This window comes from Pteropus medius, unplaced genomic scaffold, assembly GCF_902729225.1.
Source record: "Pteropus medius unplaced genomic scaffold, Ma_sr-lr_union100, whole genome shotgun sequence".
NCBI lineage: Eukaryota > Metazoa > Chordata > Mammalia > Chiroptera > Pteropodidae > Pteropus > Pteropus medius.
The window spans coordinates 41,298,442-41,320,822 of NW_024349800.1; the positions used below are offsets into that span (position 1 = coordinate 41,298,442).

At 34.8% G+C, this 22,381-nt stretch overlaps 2 protein-coding genes across 6 annotated transcripts in view; both read left to right on the top strand.

Annotated features, from left to right (window-relative positions):
• MAP4K3 (mitogen-activated protein kinase kinase kinase kinase 3) overlaps positions 1-16,278 on the top strand; it is a 137,845-nt gene extending 121,567 nt beyond the window's left edge. For 2 of the 5 annotated variants that reach the window (XM_039887345.1, XM_039887344.1), the window contains 8 exons: positions 1,592-1,650; positions 2,665-2,768; positions 5,791-5,962; positions 8,692-8,760; positions 8,844-8,936; positions 11,754-11,824; positions 14,141-14,196; positions 14,855-16,274. In XM_039887345.1, coding sequence (XP_039743279.1) covers positions 1,592-1,650; positions 2,665-2,768; positions 5,791-5,962; positions 8,692-8,760; positions 8,844-8,936; positions 11,754-11,824; positions 14,141-14,196; positions 14,855-14,942 — 712 coding nt within the window. In that variant the 3' untranslated portion in view covers positions 14,943-16,274. Of the gene's footprint in view, positions 1-1,591; positions 1,651-2,664; positions 2,769-5,790; positions 5,963-8,691; positions 8,761-8,843; positions 8,937-11,728; positions 11,825-14,140; positions 14,197-14,854 lie in introns of all 5 variants that reach the window. The other 3 variants (XR_005658287.1, XM_039887342.1, XM_039887341.1) reach the window with 3 other exon arrangements.
• A 3,413-nt stretch (positions 16,279-19,691) lies between these two features.
• The window catches only part of CDKL4 (cyclin dependent kinase like 4), a 35,979-nt gene continuing 33,289 nt past the window's right edge, over positions 19,692-22,381 (top strand). The window contains exon 1 of the mRNA XM_039887359.1: positions 19,692-19,874. The gene's annotated coding sequence lies outside the window, so the exon portion shown is untranslated. The remainder of the gene's footprint in view (positions 19,875-22,381) is intronic.

Genomic DNA, 22,381 nt, shown 5'->3' on the forward strand with positions numbered 1-22,381 from the left:
AATTTTTGTTTTCTTTTTAGCTGTATGAAATTCCAATGTATATGAAAGCAGCATTTTTATAATTATGAATCTAATTTATGATTGATAAATTAGATTATTTAATGAATGTAAAACTTCTCAATATTGTTAATCAAATGGAACAATAGGTGATTTAACCAGAAATTTGAAATCCAGATACTCTAGATTGCCATTGTGCCACAGCATCCAATTTCTGTACTGTTTAGGCATCATAATATAAAAAAATTCTAATTCAAACAGATAAGTACTTAGGAGTGGCAGCAGTTTTTAACAGTTTACCTTGCAAACTCAGAATGCTCTTTAAATAAATTGATCCAGAATCAAAAAAGAGAAGTATTAGATTTTTTTTCAAAATTGAATCAGTCTGAACACTATAGTCTGACGAAGACACTAGGTTAGAGTTCTTTTTTCTTAAATTGCTAACTGTGTGACCTTGAGGAAGTTACTAAATCCAGGCCTCTGATCTCTGTGCTATTACCTACCTGATGACATTATCAAAGGAACTAATGACAATAAGTGGAATCCAGGGCATATAGTAGGATAAACATACGTAAAGCTAAAATTATGATACTTAAGTATTATATGCTTGGTTATACCTTCGCTGTCAATTGTACAGTGACAAGAACATCTATCAAGAAATTATTCTGAGCTTGTTTGGAATGATATTGAATATCACATGCATGCTCTGCAGTTTTGTTACCAGCAAAGCACAACTCTAATAAAAAAATTTTTTTAGAAAGACCTAGTGCAGAGCAATCCATGGCACATTTATACGTTTTAAAGAAGTTTAAAGATGCGTACAGAAATGGAGGAGTATAATTTGAGGTTTTCACAACTTGGTACATTAGCAGTCTTATTATATTAACATTCATTGTAAAAGACGTTTCAGTGTATGTGGGTTTTTAATTGTAGTTTTACAAAATAATTTTAAGTGGATTTTTACGTATTAAATTTGAATCATATGTTTACAGGTTGATCTAACACATCTTGGCAGAAAATCTATGTTCCGCTTTCTCGAGTAAAGAAATTAAAATGTCTAAATAAAAAAAATTTATAAATTGTTTTAGTGGTAAGACAACTTTTTACGTAGCTTAAAATCATTATGTGTGCCAAAAATATCTTTTTCCCAGTTTGTGGCTTATCTTTGCACTTTCTCTCTGGCGCCTTTTGGTAAACCAAAGTTCTTAATGTATTTAACAAATTCATTCCACAGACTGCCACCTATAGCTTGAGGTGCTAGGGATGTTTCAGCAGAAAAAAAATTTCAAAGTTTATCAGTATTTTCCTGTATGATTTGTTCTTAGTATGTTTAAAAGAAACTCCAAGGTCATATTTTTCTGTAGTCTAAATATTTTATGGTGGTTTTTCATGTTTAAATCCTTAATCCTTTGGAATTGATTGGAGTGGAGGATGAGAAAGGGATCTAATTTATTCTTATTCTTAATAGGTATCCTATTATGTCAGCCCCAATTTTTGAACAACTCATCCTTTCTCCACTGATCTGTAACAGTTCCATTATCATATACTCTCTTTACTTATGTCTATTATGTAATTCATTTTCATTTACATTTAGGAAATTTGCTGTATCAGCAAAAATCCCTGAAACCAAGTGGTGTCAGAAATGTTGTGTTGGTGAGTAAATTGTCTAGTAAACATGTGGCTCTCTTGTTTACACAGTAGATGAGAAAATGCTGTGAGGCTCAGTTTTATATCCAGTGTAAAACAGTGTCACTCTAGGGCTTTCTGCCAGTAATAGTTTTTTCTCCCCTTGAGTAAAACAAATGTCTTCATCATTGTCTCTGTATGAACTAAACCTAATATAGTACCTTGCATGTAACAGTTGTTTGGCAAATAATATTGACTGGATAGAGAAGAAAGTAGGGTGACTTTTTATTATAGTACTTTATCACACCCTGATCTATAAGGGGCTAGTTAGTGTTCACCATTCTGCTTAGTAATGGCTTATGAGACTGCATTTTTTCATTCAGCATGTATTTTAATGTCTTTACTATGTGAAACCTTATGCTTGTGATGTGAAGGTTAGAGCCTCCCTGTTCACATACTACTAACCTAAATTCCTCCCTCACCCCTATAACAACTGGCTGTTTTATTTGCATATAGCGAAAACAAAAAATAGTTTCTTTCCCTTAAAACACTCTGAGGCAGTTCACTTTTATTATTTGTAAATGTGTATTTCAAGATTTGATTAATGTCATCTTATTGTTAAGACCAAAGCATTTCTGCCTCTGAACATTACTACCAAAAGCACACTGAATCACCTGTCTCTAAATGTGTTAATAGCCTCTCAGTTTGGCAACTTCTCCCCAAGTCTACTCTGACCCATCCGCAGGAGATTGCTGCCTGAGCTAATCTCCCTGCTACCTTAAGACCTAAAGTCCTTCATCCCACCCCCAGGCTCCATAACAACCAGCAATTTAATTTGTGCATACAAAAAAAATCCTGCAAGTGATGAGGGAGTTTCGTGCTGTTACCTGAAACAGTGTTTTCACCCTGCAATCTAATTAAGAAATTGAGCTGGCAGCCAGCTTTTGTTTGGTCGGGGGTTTTTTTTTTGGAGCATTGCAACTATTATGGTAAGGACTTTGTATTACAAGAGAACTTATTGTACTTCTTTTGCCTTGACAGTGAGAAATCCTTACACAGGCCATAAATACCTATGTGGGGCACTTCAGACTAGCATTGTTCTATTAGAATGGGTTGAACCAATGCAGAAATTCATGTTAATTAAGGTAAGCATGAAAGTCATCCTAAGTCATTCTTAGTATAAAAACTTAGTCTGTTTTCCTGTTCTTTTATAAAAACTTTTTCAGTTAATTCTCAAGTTAATTTAATGATTTTAGATTATGTGGCAGGGTAGTGAAAATCTGCCCAATTTTAAGGAACTCAATTGGCCTGAAAAAAGTTTTGAAAAAGACTAGAGAAATAGCTCGGGGATATGGCAGTAGGAGCTAGAAAGTATCTCCCGTACCAAGAACAGAGGTCTAGAAGAGCAGTGAAATGCTTGAATGTGTTCTCTGGTTGCCCTGCTCTATCACAGCAGAGAAACAACCTGCAGCTTGGCGTTTGGCCCAAGAGGACAAAGGATAACCATAAAGAGGGGGAAATTATTTGTTTTGGTTATATGCCCAGGCTTTCCAACTTGGATGGTTTTTTGTGTGTGTGCCTTAATTTATTTCTCTAGAATCTTTAATTAATGAAATTCTTTAAAATTTAATGTTATTCAGCTATAACTTAAATTTTGAGGAAAAACTAACTTGAAATGTGTTAAGTGCAGGCTCAGTCACACCAAGGAAATTCCAAAGGAATGTTTAAAGCTGTTTTCTTTGCTATTTCATTTAGATTAAGTGGGATTATCATGCATTTCTCTTTGAATACTGGTAATAGGCCCCATTAGTCAGGGCCAAGCTTGCTGGTACCGTCCACCTAGAAAAGAGGAAACAAGGATATGTAATTTTTAAGCTTCCTACATCGTCTTTGATTTCTTATTATTCTAAGATACTAGACTTAGAGTACAATTCCACTTGCAGGTCTCCCTCAAGATTTCTTGTTCTTTGCACCTTGTTCAGCTTCCCTGAGATGTAGATCCTTACCTACCTCCTTTATTCTTAACCCAGCTCTTTGTCTGTCTGCTGCAAAATCTATCTCTATTTTTTTTCTTTATTTGATATTAATTTGATTAGTATTTATGATTCTATACTACAGTTCTTATCAGGTATGTTCAGAAATATTCTTATGCTTTTTATATTCTTCTTATTGACAGTTCTGACAAAGTTTTTGCTTTACTAGACATTTTCATCATAAATAAAAGTTATAGATTAAAGACCTTCCCAACAAACATTTTTGTACTTATTACAAACCAGATGCAGTACTCTTTAACTAGAGAGACAAAAATGAGCAAGGTATAGTCACTGCATTCAAGGACCATCACCAGAAGCAGCTGGATTTAAAACTATTACACAGGAATCCTCTTCTGTTAATGCCTTACACACATTGCTTAGTTATTGGAAGCTAAGTAAAAGTATTCAAAAGCTGTTGGTTTTCTTATTTGCTGACCAAAAAATTTTAACAGAAGCATTGTTTTCTTTATGCTTTACTGTTTTGACCACATTTCAAAGAGAATTATTTAAAATGTTTTAACTTATTAAAAATATGACAGATTGTATTCAAAGCATATCCCCAGGTAATGGGCACGCTCCTGTAGAGGGGTTTGGAGAGTGTTGATGAAGACGTCCATACCTGTGGGGTGGCTGTGCTCCGGCAGTCACAGGGAAAGAAGGGCCATGAGAACAGTAGGCGCACGCCACGCACGCTCTACCTTCTAACGCTCGAAGACCAGTAGTTGCGGTAGCCCCGTTTCACCTAGAATTTTCTCTAGAATTGTTTTTCTTTAGCATTTACAGTGAGTTACCAGATTAAAAAATAAATTCAGTTACTTTGTTAAATACTAGCAATAGCCCTTTTGGAAATATAATAAAAACACAGCTCATTTATAAGAGCAATAAAAATATAAACTGTATTGAGAGTAAACTTTCCTTATTCTCCATTTTTACTATATAAACATGCACCCGTAAACATTAGAATTAATTTTACCTGATTTTTTTTAACACTATGTAAGTGGAATCATAAAATACATATTCATTTGTGTCTGGCTTCTTTTGTACAACATATTCGTGTAGTTGTCAGATATAAGTATAATTTGTTCATTTTCATTGCTCTGTCTGTAATTCTTCATTGTGTGAGTATGCCGTAATTTTATCCATTCTACTGTTGATACATATTTGGGTTACTTCAGCTTTTTTTTATTCATAACAATGCTGCTGTGAGCATTTTTACATATGTCCCCTGTACATGTGTGTACTCATGTTCCGTAGAATATATAACTAAGAGTGTTATTACAGGTCCTAAGGGATGCACATCTTCACCATTAATGAATAATATAGTTAATCATTGTGGTCATAGCAATTTATACTCCCACTGTCGGCGTACGAGCATGCGTTTGCTCCTGAGTAATGCTTGTTATTGTTCTTTTTAATTTTAATCCTTCTGGTGGGTATACGCAGTATCTCATGGTTTTATTTTCTGATTATTAATGAAGCTAGTGATTTCCATCTATTTTTCCAGACTTTCAAAATATGAACTTAGTCTCTTTGTAGCAATATAATAAAAATTAAAAGTTAATGTAAAATTAAAATGGTTTCATTCTAACTAAGTTAGTTTATTAAATAGAATCACTTGCGATATAGGGCTAAATTTCTTTTATTTGTGTTTTTTTCGTCAACATTTATAAAAGGAGTGTCTCCTACTAATTAGCATTTCAGTTTTCTCATCCATGTTTGCTCAGTTGGATAAGAAGGCAGAGGAGTATTACTGAAGCAGCATCATATTGGGAGACAAGAGACTCTGCCACAAAGGGCTGGGGGACCCTGGGCCAGTCACCCAATTTCTGGGTCTCAATTTTCAACTCTGAAAAGAGAGGATTGGAGAAATAAATTCTAAGTTCCCTTCCAGCCCTGATATCCTAAAATTTTGTAATTTCTAACTTAAAAATATTTCCAGTACTAAATCTAAAATATTTATAAAGATATTTTGTAATTTGGATTTTTCTACATACCCTAAGTTTCTGTGACAAGAAGCAGTCTTTATAGTAGTGTTTTATATATTTCATAAAACTTAAAGTTCTTAATGGTGTTCTCATGAAATTATTTGGCTTTTGTTTTCCTGTGTTTAATATATTTTTGTTTCTTTCTCTAGCACATAGATTTTCCTATACCATGTCCACTTAGAATGTTTGAAATGCTGGTAGTTCCTGAGCAGGAGTACCCTTTGGTTTGTGTTGGTGTCAGTCGAGGGAGAGACTTCAACCAGGTGGTTCGATTTGAAACAGTCAATCCAAATTCTACCTCTTCATGGTTTACAGAATCAGGTTTGTGATTTATATTGAATTATAGGCCGACACATGTACTTGGTTTATAAGTAATAAATTTATTATGTTGTTAGGCAAAAACAGTGCATAAAAATCCAATCTCGAACAGCTTATTAAAACTGGAAAATGTAAGATGACGTGCTTGAAGATAGTTCATTTGTTTGACACATTTAAAACATACCAGTGACTCTCAAACTTGAATATGCATCAGAATCAACTGGAGGCTTGTTAAAACACATTGCTGGGCCCCACACTCAGAGGTTTTCATTCAGTCGATCTAGAGTGGGGCCAGAGAATTTTTGTTTCTGTAAGTTCCCAAGTGATGCTGATGATGTTAATATAAGGACCACACTTTGCGAACCACACATATACACACACCTCAGGCTAATAGAAAAGGCAATTTAAATAAAAGGAAAATTTTATTAAATATAGTTTATTTTCCAGTATAGTCTTATAATTGATATACAGGTACAATCCAGTAACTTTAATTAAAATTTTTTAATGATATTTTACTAGGATACAAATTATAAATAAATAGCTACTTCCAAAGTATTTAAAGGTTCTTGAAAATAATTCTTTAATATGATTTATTTTCATAAAATTTGACCCACATCTTCCAGTTGCGTAGTATATCCTTCCTTCATAGCTAGTATCTTAGGAAATATTATTTCCAATTAATGAGCTTTTATAGAAGATTGCTTATTGTTTGAAATCTTCAGTTATGTTCTCGCAGTCAGTACACATTGGGAAGACTTTAGTTTCATGGCAAATAAATCTGATTAAACTTTCACACTTAAGAAAACATGACCTTAAAGGTCTTTTTATCTTTATTTTTAAAGCACTGTTTTTGTTATGAAGCTCCTTTTGCTTTTTTCTCTTTAAAAATGACTTTGTACGATGTTTTGCTATAAATTAGACAATGGCCATTTTAGAAAGCAATTTTTACCATGGTCTGCTAGTCTTTGGCTACTTGGGGAAATGGTAAGGAACCTATTTACCAATAGATATTGATCACTTAGGAGTTTGTTGGAAGCCTGAAAGTGTTTACAAAAGGAAAAAAATTAAGAGACTGAGGTTTTTTTGGCATTGAAAAATAATGATCACAAACAAATCCACAAAAGCCTAGAGACAATTTCATGGCTTGCTGATGCCCAAGAAATTTGAAAGCACTTTCCTTTAAGGACACATTGTTGAAGGAAAACACAGCAGGTCCTTGGCAACATTATATGGCTTCTCTTTGGCCCTCCCCCCAAGTTCTCTGTACTACATTCTCCCTTAAACACCCATCTTCCCTTTTGGACTCCTGCTTTCTAATCTCTTTCTCCCTATTTCACAGGAAGGGGTTGTTGGTTGATTAATATTTTATTGTCATTTAATTTCCATTAATGTCCTACTTCTCCCAAGCGTTTTAATTTTTAAATCTGTTTCTACTAATTATTGAATGAAGGGCCTCATTTCCTTACTAGAATTTCATACAGCTGTGGGTACTATACTTCTAAGGAACTTTTGATTACATTCTTTTACTGTAATTCTCTTTAGTAAAAGTTAAATACAACAAATATAATTCATCTCTAGTTTTGAGATGATGAGATAAAGGTAGAGAGTAAGAGAGAAAAAGTATGGTTAGGGTTTTACGTCAGATAAAATTGTAAGCCAGACAATGGTTTCCTAAACTCTGCTGCACATTAGAATCCACCTGGGAAGCTGTTAAAACTCCTGAAATCTCAAATCACATACACCCCCTGTTAAATAAGAATATTTGGGGGTGGCAGCTGGGCATTAAAGATCTCTAGCTGATTGTAATGCTTGGGAACTAATTCTTGTAAGCAATTGATAAAACCTTTTTTTTCTGGCTTTCTATTACTAGACTGGCTTCTTGAACAGAGGTAGATTTTACCATGTGTATGAGAGCTACAAAGATCTAATTGGCCTGTTTTGCGGGAGGCCTATTCCATATCCTTCCAACCTTGGTTAGTCAACAGAAGTACCAGATCTAAAAACATTTGAAAGTCTGAAATACAGCAGTCCTTGAATGTCCTGAAATTCTAAATCCTATCGGAAATAGAAGAGAAGAGAGGCAGGGTAGACTATAGATCAGACCCACTCTCCAGGAAATACAAGACCAGAAACAAAGGCCCGTAGCTCAGCAATTTCAGTTTGATATTCAGACAAAGCTTGGGATATCCTGCTTCTCACCTGATGGAAAATCAAGTCATTTCAATATTTTCAGTTTGTAAGAACTTTGGTAAATCAGTATAATAAAAATAAAGCCTCTGAATTTTGGTAGTATATCATACTTCTCAAAGTACTTCAGTTTTTTTTTTAACTTATTTGTACTCAAAGTAGTATGTTTGACTCACTGATTCATTTACTTAAATATTTATTTGCTAGGCACCGCCATATAATATAAAAAGCACAGTCCCTGACCTTCTGAACTTAAAATCAGAAATTAATCATAACAGTAATATAGAAGATTAGACTCCTAATTTTGCATCAAAATAAAAATAACGACATCACCAGTAGTAATGACTGTAGCTAAAACTCTGTCGAGCACTCACATAGTTTAGCTCTTGCTTCAGAACTTGAACCCAAGCAACCTGGCTCAACCACCATACGAACAGCTAAAAATTTATATCCATTTCAAATTTAGTGATATTTAGAATTCTTTTTTTTCAATATCCTATGCTCTGATATTTTTTCCTTAAGTATTGAGTTTGTTTGTGTTATAGATACCCCACAGACAAGCGTTACTCATGTAACCCAACTGGAGCGAGATACCATTCTTGTATGCTTGGACTGTAAGTTTTTACTTATGTACATCTTATTTTTAATAATATTTCTTTATTTTGAAGTTTCCAAGTGACTTTTTTTCTCTCTCTAGGTTGTATAAAAATAGTAAATCTCCAAGGAAGATTAAAATCTAGCAGAAAATTATCATCAGAACTCACCTTTGATTTCCAGATTGAATCGATAGGTAAGTCGAAGTTTTGTGTGATTACATTATGAGCTGCTTAAAATAATTTATCTGATAATTATCCAAAATTATAAAAATATATTACTAAGGACTCATTTTTTAGAATATAGGATATAATGAATATGAGATCAACATCAGTCTTTTACACAGTCTCTAAAAAGCTTAACTATGATATAATCTAAGTAATGTGTTCTTAATAGACTTGGCACTTTCAAAAGAAATAATTAAATATTCATAACATAGTTATGAATTTCCATTTCCTCCAGATTCCTGTAGTTTCTCTATAAGTACTTTAAAATTTAGTACTTAGTATATTCTGTTGTATTTTTGCTCTTATATTGGCTGATCAGAGAGTTTTAAGTAATATATGGAATTTCCCTCTTGCCATTCTTACATTTTGTTTCAAAAGTTTTTTCTGCAAAAACAAATTTCTTACAAAATGAGTATTCTAAGATGATTACATTCAGGAAAAATGAAGTGATCATACATGAGATAGTGCTAGGGAAAGTGAATGATAATTAATTTACTATTTAACTATACACAATTTTTCTGGTGTCTTTTATCAGTAAAATAAAGATGTGCATGTATATATGTTAGTGGAGGGAAAAGCAAAAGATAGTTCATTTGTCTTATTCCTGGTTCTGTTTTTACTCCTTCCTCCAACTCGAACATCTCTCTCCCACCAAGCAAATGCTGATGTTAATAAGAAGTCAGTTCTGAGGGACCATCTGCTCAAGATGTTAAAATGAAATCCATGTTTAAAAGCACATAAATAGCCAGGGTCAAAAACTACATAAACAGAACAGACACTCAAAAGAACCAGGAATAAGACAAATTAGCCTTGAAGCCAGCAGACTTGCTGGGCTCCTGAGTGAAAAAGGAGACTAAACATGTCCCACAAGAGGTAGGGGACCAGAGCCTGGCCCGTTGCTTGAGGTACCTACTAATCAGGACTCTGTCCACATAGGGCCTGATGGTTTTTGAGGTGATTTTTATCTGCTCTTAAGAGATAATCCCAATGCTATACCAACGATTTTAGATTGTAGACAGAGAAGGAATGCTGAACAAATCAGTGTTTGACACCGATATTAAAATTAAACAAGATTAGATTAGTACAGAAAACAAAATTATCCAGTTTCATAAATATAAATTTTGAAAAATCTAAATAAAAGACAAGCAAATAGAATTTCACATAATCAAGTAGTGGACTTTATCCCAGGAAAACAAGGATGATTCAGCATCAGAAAATTTATTTATGTATATATGGCACATTAAAGTTAAAGTAAAAAGTCATGTAAATCTTCAGTGGATACACAAAAAAACATTCAGTAAAATCAAGTCATTCATGATTTTAAAAAAGTAACTTCTTAGCAAATTAGGAATACGAGGAAATGTTCACCTAGGAAAACCTATTAAAATACCATGTTTAATGGTCAAACTAATTCCCATTAAGTGGAAAATGAGATAAGGATTGTTGCTATCACATTTCAACATTGTCTTATTAGACAAGAAAAGGGAACTAAGAGGATTAGAAAGAAGAAAGTAAAAGATCCTTTTTTACGGATTTTGATTGTCTGCATAGAGAATACAACTTATAGAACCAATAAGAGAAATCAGAGTTGCTAGATATGAGCAACACAATGAATAGCTTTCTGATACGCTAGTAATAATCTGTGAAATTTTGAATAGGAAAAAAGGTCTCATTGACAATGGTAATAAAATGTCTGTGTTAGGAATAAAGGTAATCAAAACACATTTAAGACCATTACCTAGAAAATTCTAAATTATTCTTTAAAAGCATAAAAGATTTGAACAAAACTACATTGTGTCCATGGATAGAAAGACTGACTATGAGAAAGATGTCAGTTCTTCACAAATAATGCACAAATTCAGTACATTTATAATAAAAGTCCCAATAAGATATTTTGTACCACTTGGTACGTGACCTTAAAATTCATATGAAAGAGCCAAAGGCCAAGAATAGTAAAAGAAATTTTGACAAATACTTGTCATACTCAGTTTTTAAACATACCGTAAAGCTATAGTGATTAAGATGGAATACTCTAAAAATTACATATTAAATATGTAAATATAAAAAGCAAAACTAAAATTTTTAGAAGGTACATACATCTGTGTCCTATTCTGTTTCTAAGTATCTACCCCAGAGAAAATTTTGCACATGTATTCAAGAGGTACAAGGATGTTCATTACAGAATCCTTTGTAATAACAAAAAATTAGAAACATTATTTGGTTCATTATACCAGATGTATGAAAGTTGAAAACATTCAATATAAAGTTTACACTGACAATGCAAACTTACTTTGTAGCAATAGTAAAAACATGCATGACAGTGATAAATACTAAATTTATAAGAGTGGTTTTCTCAGAGAAAGGAAAGGCTGGAATGAGACTAGAGGATCGGGTGTACAGGGTTGCCAGCTGTATTCGTTTTTATTTAAAACAACCAAATATGGCAAAACGTTAGTAGTTGAGAGTTGAATGATGGATACATGTGTTTTTTAATGCTATTATATTTTTCTATATGTTTGAAATATTTTAAAATACTGTCATTTTATCAATACAAAATTTCTATAACAAACATTTCAGAGAAATTTAATGTTTCTTTGCCAAAAAAGATGAATAAATTCTATATTGTTTTTTTAATTTCAAAGGTAAAGATACCATATAAATAGGGAGTGACTGACATTCTTTATTAATTTAAATATTGCTATGCAAGATAAAGAGAGGGATGAAATGATGCTTATCAGTTGAACTTCTGTACTATTAACAGTAACTGAGCTGTTCTTGCCTGCTAGTTTGCCTTCAAGACAGTGTGCTAGCTTTCTGGAAACATGGAATGCAAGGTAGAAGTTTTAGATCTAATGAGGTAAGTCATCTAAAAATTATGTCCATTAAGTAGTCATGAAATAGTATCAAACATTCTACATCAAACAATTTTCTTTAACTTTGGAAAATTCCTGATTGATACAAGGACCACTTGATTTGCTAACTTTATTAATTTTAACTGTATTCAGTCTAGTGGTAAACTGATAACACGTACTTTATAGCCACTTTTCTCTCTCTTCACTCAGACAGTTTTACTGCATATTTTGAGTGCTTCCAGATAATTCTTCTATTCAGGATAAGAACTTTCTAATACTGCTAAAAGTGAGCCCACTCTGATTTTCTTTGAATTTTCCCAGACCATCTCCTGGAACAAGAATGCTGATGCTAGCTCTCCGTGTCTTGAGGCACCTTTTCTACTTTGTATTTTAGAAATAAGGACCAATGCAGGCTATAAATAAAGGGTTCTACATCGCTCTTGAAGCCACTTTGCCTCCTATTTCCATTACCCTTATTCACTTGACATAAGATTCTTTGTCCGTTTTTCTTTTATTAATTACCTTATTACCTTCGTTTAACCTTTCATTGTATTTTCTGAGTCCTTCCTATCTTAATTTAACTCCAGGTGCTGCAACATACTCAGTTTAGTTCAACATTTACACCAAGAAGTGCTGGGGTTATAAACATGAATAAGTCATGGTACTTGTCTCTTGGAATATTGTAGGCAAGTAAAATCATCAAAAATTCTTCAGTATCCCAATCAGTCTCAGTAGGATAACTTTTATTTGAGCATTGGATGAAAAGAAAACCTTAGGTGCTTCAAGCAAGAAAATAGCCCATTTATGTTCTAAACTATCATTCATTAAGCTCAGAGCATGTCTTCTGATGAAGTAAACGATATAGCAGAGCGATCACGAGCATGGACACCTGGGTTCAAGTCTCTTCTCTGCTCTTTAGTAATTGTGTGACCTTGACATATCACTTAACTTCTCTTTGCTTATATTTTTTCATCTGTGAATTGAGGATAACAAAATAGTACTTTGTAGGTTTGTTAAGATTAAATGAAAGGAAGCATGTAATGTGCTCAGCACAATGCCTGGCCTATAGTAGGTATTCAAGAAAGGTAGCTGTTAATGTTTCTAGTAGTAATTCCCACAAGAGGGTCACTTCTCAGGAAGATGTTTTAAAATCACCTTAGGGAATCCAGCAGGGAGGTAAGAATAGTCAACAGCCAATAAACACTAGGCAGAGAAAGGCATCATAGGCAGGATATAAGAGGATGGTTTTAAAAAGAAAGAAAGAAAAGTTTGCCCCCCCAAAAGTCATCTGAGGGGCTTTTTCAAACTACACAGGCAGCCCTTACTGAATACAACCCCTCCAGAAATGTTAGGTCCTTCTAGTAGGCAAACCTCTGAATGCTGTGAAGATCAGCACAATGAGCCACTATTACTAGAGTGAGCACTTTGTATCACATGCAGGTGTGCTGGGTTATAAAAGAAGTGTTTCCAGAATAACTAATTGCAGAGTTACTAATGGAATAAATGTTAGTTTCAAAGTCAAATTGTTTTTTCAGCCTACCAAATTTGGGGGAGAAGTTACTGCCATTTTAATTTGACATGTTTTGCATTCAGTTACCAGCCAATAAACAGTGGATTATTCTTTCTCCTGTAGACTTATTCCTAACTCCCCAACTGGTAATTAGTCACACTGAGGACTTCTTGGCAGTTACGTGTCATGAGAAAATATTTCAGGAGACTGGAGAAGAAATGGGCAAGAGAATTATCTATTGAGCACTTCTTTAGCTAGGCGTTAGACCCACTAATACTTATAAAAACAATACTACTGCAAGGTAGATATTTTCTATCCCATTTTGCAGAAGGCAAAATCATTTCCAACAAATACATACCTTGTACAATATCACAACTATTAAGTGGGAGTACTGGGGTTCAAACTCAAGTCATAAGTGTGTCTCATCATACCACAGTGCAACCTTTTAAGTTAAAGGACCAGATCTAAGTGGCTTACTGCTGCAATAGCTTTGCTATTAGCATTAACATAACTGACAGAAGACTTCTGATAAATAAAATGGACTGAGTGTTTTGTTTTTAAATTTATCCCTTGAGTTCTATAATTTAACAAGTAAATGGTTTTCCTACTCATGTTTTATAATTCAAAACTAGCCACATTTTTTCTAGGCTAACAAATTGGAGCACCAAATATGCCAGTTTAACAAATTCACAGTCACACAGGGACCTATTTCCATCTTAAGAATTACCTTTCTTTTCCTTAGAGTTATAAATTAAACGCCCATATAAAATTTTATGCTTTTAATTTCAGAAATTATATTTTAATTGAACAGGTAACACAAGAAATTTCAGATAGCACAAGAATTTTCAGACTGCTTGGATCTGACAGGTATGAAGGGGGGTTATATATTAAATACATAGTATTAAACATAGTGTTTTATAAATCCAGCATGAAACTGGTTTCTTTTTCAAGAGAATTGAAATTTCTTCAGCAAAATATTCAACATTATATTTTTCACACAATAAGTATTCACAATTCAAAGTTTTAAAGCCTTTGAGAATGTGCCTGATCTTCCAAGTACCAGGAATATATAGATCTGTCAGTAATAGTTTTGTATTAAAAATACTATCTAAAGCATGATTTATACTACAAGAGGAAATACTATATGCTAACAAACAGAAATTTTTCGATTTTAGTGCTAAATAGAACTTTGAGGTTCTATGCTGATTTACTTTCTGATTCTTGAAATACAAATTGTTTTCAGAATTTAGAATAAGAATTAAGTTCCCCCAAATTATTTCTATTACACATTCTCTCCCCGCCCCCACTCTTAGAACACTGGCCTAGAGGTGGGAGGGGGTGGGCAGCAAAATTACTTCCCAGAGCTGGAACTGGCTTTTTAATCATAGCGATTAAATGATTGCTGTCCACAAATCAAATAAGCAGCAATTATAGAGTCATATAATAAAGAAGCAATGGAAAATTTTTCTAGCATTAGTTTACAAGAATAACTTTGTTACATGTTTTGTTTGTTTGTTACTTTTAGGGTCGTGGTTTTGGAAAGTAGGCCAACTGATAACCCCACAGCAAATAGCAATCTGTACATCCTGGCGGGTCATGAAAACAGTTACTGAGAAATGTGCTTTGACACTTAACTATAGAAAGAAAGAACACTACCGCTGCAACATTAATGGATGCTTGAAGCTGTACAAAAGCTGCAGTAACTTGGCTTCAGTTACTTGTAATTTATTGTGGCATGAGACAAGATGGGGAAAATTTTTGTTTTAAGTGGTATGGATATATTTAGCATATTGAACCACACAAGTGCTTAATTCATTGTTATGTAATCTTTGTACATATAGGCAGTATTTTTCTGTGAAACTTCATATTGCTGAAGACATACACTAAGAATTTATGTAGATAATGTACTTTTATGAGATGTACAAGTAAGTGTCTTATCTGTACAGATGTAAATGTTGATAAAAAATGCGATTGGGTTAATATTTTAAGAATTCTTTAGTATATTCTTGGGTGTGGCTATATTACAAAATGGGATGCCGGCAATGAAACAGTACATTTAACACTATTGTATTTTTATTATATGTAATTTAGTAATATGAATATAAATCTTGTAACTTTTAAAACTGTAATGGAGGCTGTAATCATTTTATAATCTTGTTTTTAATTTTAATGCAAGTACACTGGTGTTTATATTTGCACAAAGTATTGATATGTGATGTATTAAGTCACAAAAGTAAGCTGTGACCTTGTCGATACACATCTGGCTCCACAACATCTTTTTAAAATGTATTTGGATTGTTTACTATGTGAAACAAACCAATTAACCACCTGTTGTAGTAACTGGTCTTTTTATATTTAAGCAGAATTCTGTAAGATTGCTTGTCTATGCTTAAAAATATCTTTGAAAAAATTTTGAATCACAGAATAGCGGTACCATGATGTAACACTGCAGTTGTCTGAATTACAGTATGCACAAAGAATAAATTAGCATTATTAAAGAGTCCACACTAAACATTTCATATAATCACATTGAAGAACTATAACATTCCGTAGAGTTAAGTGGTTCAAATTTCTAGTGGAATTTTTACTTTTGTTGGTCTTATGATCATTTTCATATTTCTTTTGATTTAGAGTATTAACACATGGCCAAAATAATTTAGTTACTACCTCATGTAAACAATACAATGGTTACTACACATCACAAGAACTTAGTTTTGGTTAAAGTCATTTTGATTGCTTTTTTTCCCAATGGAATATGTATGTATATACCAAGTTTTAGCAAAATGCACACTTTTGGCTCTTTTGGTATATGTCCTTTCTATTTTAATGTGAGTATATACACTAAGAACAAACTAAATTGTGATTTATGGTCTTCATTTATTTTAATTGATAATGCTTTTAAATATGTTTCTGATTGTACATAGTGTAAAATAAACATGTTTTTTAACATGCTGTTGTATAGTAGTAGCTTGTCATCTGGCTTAATCTATATATAGTAAAACTGAAGTATAGCTAGAAAAAACTTTTCTTAATTACTGTGCATTAAATCCTTAAATACCCATTCTGATCCCTCAGATCATGATTTTTTTTTTTTTTTTGAACTGTCATCTAACTTTCATAAGAGTAATATTCCCACATTTGAGAAAGGGACGTCTTAAATAGAATCTTCAACTTCCTGATCAGGAAAATCAATTAAACATTCATAGTCTTTTGGTTAGAAAAGGTGTCGGCAAACTACATTCTTCAGCCCAATCCCATTCACCTATTTTTGTAAATAAAGTTTTATTGGAACACACTATGTATTCATTTACGTGTTGCCTATGACTGCTTTGGCACACAATTTGGCAGAATTGAGTGATTGCAAACAAAATTTGTATGGCCCACAGAGCCTAAAATATGTACTTGCTGACCCTTTATAGAAAAAGTTTGCGGACTCCTGAGTAAGAGAAAGGAAAGGAGACTGTTGGGAAATGTAATTCTGGAAGGAAGGAAGGGGAAGATTAGGTGAGAAGAACTGGAATGGGGGTGAAGAGGCACAATTTCTACTCGCCGATGCCACTTGCCTGTTGTGAGTTTGTATAATTTACTTGACTCTAGAACAGTTATCTAGAAATGTGACTTCTCAGTCATACATATGTTTAATCATAGCAGTTGTGTACATTTATCCCTTTCTCAACAAATACATCATAACCAATCTTAGCATTAATGACTGAATAATGACTTTTAACACATCTTTCCCAATATAACATTATCATCAATTTGTTGAAAAACAGACTCATGGAAAATATTTTCAAGAAATCAAGATTCTGTTTTGAGCATTTATTGACAAAGTTGTTGGGGTCCTTTTCCTGGGCCACTGCTTTTTCTAGTTTCTAAGTCCTATAAGTTATAGAAAGGGTAACATCTCAAAAAAATCACATTTCATCGACAAGCACTTAGAAATATTTCTAGAAAACAAGGTATATACCTGATTGTATATTACCCATGGGCATTTTAAAAATACTGCTGGAATCAGTGTTTTGGGGTGAGGCCCAGAAACCTATATTTTTACAAAGTTGTACAACTAATTTTGATGTACATCCCTGTGTGAGAGCCACTGGCCAATACTGAATTTAAATCAGTGTTGGTCCAAGGGTCACATGCCTCAGAAAAATAATCTGGTCAACACTGAATTTAAACCAGTGTGGTCCAAGGATCATGTGCCTCAGAAAAACAATCTTTAATGACACTTAAAAATACAAATTTTAGCCTCTACCCAATAACTTCTGATTAAGGATTTTTATTCATTCAAAAGGAAGACAGCCACTCAAATGTTTAAAATGTTAAAATGTTAATATTTTATCTTCATTGAAGTTCAAGCTGTCTTGTTAGCTGCTTTCTTAGACATTGGCGTTGAGAAGAATGAGAACAGCTGTTTTCTGGGCCTATTGGCATCATTCAGCTTGCAAGTGTGTTACTGATTTCATTAGAGAAATAACAGATACCAGTTTTCAGTATTAATAGAAGAAAGGGAAGTGTGTGCTTTCTAAAATAATGAGTAAACATTAAGTATTAAGGGAATATAATAATAAGTGCCCAATGCATGTTTTTGTGTGCCAGGTGCTATTCTACATGGCTCACAGATTTTCCCACCAAAGCCCTGGAACAGCCTTAGTGAGGTAGGTATTGTTGGTACAGATTTACAAATGAAGAAACAGGCACAGAAAGGTTAAGTAACTTGCCTAAGAATGTGGCTAGTAAGTGGTAGGACTAGGAGTTGAACCTAGGTGCTTAACTACTGTGTGAAACTATCACACAGAATACATGCAGTATATCTACTACCCTCTAAAATCCACTCCAGCATTTTTCCCCGCTGAAGTTATATTTATTTTCTCCAGGAAGGAGTTGGATTTCAAATTCTAATTTTCACTGCCTCTTTGCAACAAGAAAGTAATTTCCTGTCTTAATTTTTTGCTTTACCAGAAAGCGTTTTCCTTATTGAGAGCATTTTATATAAAAGGATTTGCATAAAATCAACTTTACAGTTAAGCTTATTAAATAAGTATGGTTATTTACAGTGTATCCAGAAACTTTTCAACCCTGGAGAAAATACGGAAAAGGCATCATTCCTAGTATGCAAGGGGCGCACTTGGATAAAAATTAGATACATTTTAAGAGGTACAAAAGGCTGTGCCTACTTCTGCTTTGGGAAGCTGAAAGCCTATATAAACCGGTTGTTGATAGATAAATAGGAGGTTATCATATAAAGTGCAGGGGAAAGTCTGGGTAGGGAACTGTAGGCTAGGCTAAGGCGTGTGCAGAAATTCATGTTCAAGGATTAGTGACATTACATGCAGCTGAGTTTAGGGTGCCTGGAGCAGAGTAACAGTGAAGCAAGGGAACAAGGATGAGCCCAACTTTGAAGAGCCACCTCAGGAGAAAAGTAGCTCTAGTAGTCAATGGTTTTGCAAACTGCAGAGATCAAATACTGCATGAAGGTGAAAATAGGCAGTTGGGTTCATAAGGTGATCACTCATACCCTTACGGAAATTTTTCTATAGTATGATAAGAGCAGAAATGACATAGAAATGTGTAGCTATGAGATTATGTAGATTTGAGTATATCAGGAAGTCACTGGTTTTGTTTTCTAAAGATGTGAGGAGATGTCGGCATATCTCTAAGGAAATGGAGAATCAAAGGTAGATGAGAAAACAGGAGAGTCACCTCCGAGGTAAGAAGGGAAAGTATGAGCATCGTAAATCTGGGCGTGATGGAGAGCATTTCACTGATGCTAAACAAAGTATGTACATGCTCATTAGCATATAGTATGTTTAAGTTCGTCCTGGGAATAAGAAGAGTAAATTTTGTCAAAAAATTATCTTTTCCAACTTACCCCCACGTAGAATTCATTACATTGCTTGACTTGCTTCCCCACTGGGTAACAAATATATCTCTTAATCTGTATCAGCCCCAGACACTAGTATAATGCTTGCTGAATTATGAAAATGGCAGCAAAGTACCACCGCTAATAACAGACAGCCTATCACAGAAAAGCCTACAAAAGTTTGCTGAAAAGCTATTTTAGCAATAAGGCAGGACCGAAGAGTAATAACTAATAATAGGATCTGACAATATTCAGAGGGTTTCCCAGGCAGGAAAACGGACTAATATTCAAGTCGACATGTATTTAGTGCCCTTGAGGCCTTGGAAAGGAACAGAATTTAGTATAATCACAGTGTTAATGGAAAAGTTTGTTTCCTGAGCGCCGCCTTTAGGGCACCTTAAAAGATTCTCGGAGGAGAAACTGCCGCTGCGTCCACACTGACGTTCTAGGTTCATCATCCACCTGGGTGATGAACCCGGGACGGGGCGTCTGCGGCGGGCGCCGGGGGACCCCTCTCCGGAAGCCGCTGCCCCGCGCCGCCGGAGCGTCCGGTTGCCCGGGAGACGCCGCGGCGGTTCCGCTCGGGAGTTGCGCCGGCGGTTGTCTGCGCAGAGCGACTCGCGCCGGAGCTGCCGCTGCTCGGGCCGCTGGAGACTGCATCACTGTCGCTTCCATCCGCGCCGTAAGTGCGGGTCCCCGCGAGGGGCCGGGTGGAATGGGGGCCCGCGCGCGAGTTTGATGGAGAGAGATGTCGTGTCTGGATGGGGGCTCGCAGATAAGGGAAAGCGGGGTGGCCTCTGGAGGGACAGGAAGGGGTGGGGGTGAGGGGCTAGAGGTGACAAATGGCTCCTGCTGGCCACACCACCGAGCCGGTGGGGCTCCCTGGTGGCTGGAGGTAGGTGCGGCTCTGGGGACGACGCTATGGTGGCAGCAGAGGAGGGAGCGGGGGGCGCATATGCGTTTTGGGAGACCCTTGTGTGGCGAAGCTAGACTACCATTAAATGAAGGGTCGAGACTAGTTTAGAGACCTGGAAATACAGTGATTTATGTGCTGTGTGTACACATGAAATGTGATGTTTTTAAACAAAATTAATTTATTGAATTATGTAAATTATGTGGTCTTCTAGTTTTTCTGGGGATGCTTTTAATTAATTCGATTGTAGTGTCACCAGGACAAGTTTATGCACAGTTGTATGTAATTTTGAAGTTCTGTTAATGCCGTATTAAAACATAGATGCAGAATGGGTTTTTAACCCATTTTCGTGGTCAGTTTTATTAAATATAAATACATTTGGTTGCATTGGAAACGGTAACAACAACGTAGCAAGCAGATTGTGACTTTCAGCCTGTAGAGTCCTTATTGGTCTAGCCTGTTCTTGAAAAAGTCTCCCCTTTCCTCACCCCCCATTCCTCACCCCCCATTCATAATGATACTGTTTACACGAGTTTCCTAGAAACTTTTAGATTAGGAAATTAATAAGTTTTTTCACCCCGTTCCTCTCCCTTTCTTAATTTTGTTTTCATTGAGCTTGCTTGAGCCCTCAGGATCTGGTTGTGATACAGTCGTTGAAAATCTGCCTCCAAGTGTTTTCTCTTTTTTTGTGTGCATCTTTTTGCAAATTTTTAAAGACTAAGGAAATTAAACAGAAAAATTTCAAAGAATTTAATGATCCACTCAAGTATCTATCTCTGACTTTCTATGTTCAACAATGGGCCCAAGGCTATACCTGTTTTTGCTTTTGTGCACAAAACTTCATGAACCTAACAGTCAAACATCTGGTAAATTCTGAAGTCAGGAGGCCTGTAGCCAAGATATGTATGTATGTATGTATGTATGTATGTATGTATGTATGTATGTGTGTGTGTGTGAGAGAGAGAGAGAGAGAGAATACAGCTTCAAATTGAAGGTCACTAATGACCATGGAAATATATTCAACCAACTGCATCTATACCTATATCACTGTTGCATCTTGATCTCCTGCCCAAGTACTATATTAACAATCAAAATGTAATTATTACCTTTGCTTAAAAAAAAGAAAGTTGTTATATATATTTAGTGAAAAGGTTAGAGGATAAAATTATGGTAGATTGAGCACCTACTATGTACCAGACAATGTATTAACGATGCTAGTCAGGTATAAAAAAATTATATGTAAAAGGAATAGGGAAAATTGTTAACACTGTGTGCAGAGAACGAGCCTGCCTTTGGGGATTGCAAAGGGCTAAGCAGAAAAGACATTTGAGTTGAACTGCAAAGAGGAAGAGGATTTCTGGGTCCTACCTTCCAAGCAGTGGTATAAACAGAGACTTGAGACCTGAAAATGTTTAGGGAAGGATCTGAGAAGCAATGTGGGAAAGGTACAGTGGGAGCAGGGTGCAAAGGACTGTAAATATCATATACAGTTGGAACTTTATTCTGTGGCATTAGAGTCCCTAAGACATTTTTGAGGAAGGATGGTATCTGATTATATCAATATTTGAGAAAAATGTGTTTGGTGTAAAAAAGTAAACATGCAAGGAAAAAAATGTTAAGACACTTTAGTCCAACTGTATACGGCTTTTGAGAGTAAGTTGCAGACATCAGTCATGTCTCTTTATCTTTAAATAGTTCAATGTATATTCTTTAAGAACGAGGATATTTTCTTACATAACCACAGTACAGATTACCAAAATCAGGAAATTTAATATGTCAATATTTAGGTTTCACCAATTACCCCAGAATTATTCCTTACAGGCCCCTTCACCTTCCCTCCCCCCAGTCCCCCATTTAAAGGTCATACACTGCATTTCATTTTTACATTTCTTTAGTCTCCTTCTGTCTGGAATAGTATTCTGACCTTTGTCTTTCATGGCCTTGACATTTTTTTTTAAGAACACAGGACAGTTGTTTGTAGGAATGCTCCTCAGTTTGGTTTTGTCACCTGTCTCCTGATGATTACATTCAGACTTTGCATTTGGGGCAAAAATATCACAGAGGAGATGCAGTGTCCTTCTCAGTGTCTCGTTTGCCTTTTCTAGACCTTTTATGCAAATGAAATCACAATATGTGGGATTTTTGTGTCTGGCTTCTTTCACATAGCATTATGTTTTTAGGTTTTGGGTTATTTTTTCTGTTCATCACATTATAGCATGTATCAGTAGTTCCTGAATAGTATTTCATTTCATGTATATTCACTCATCAGTCGATGG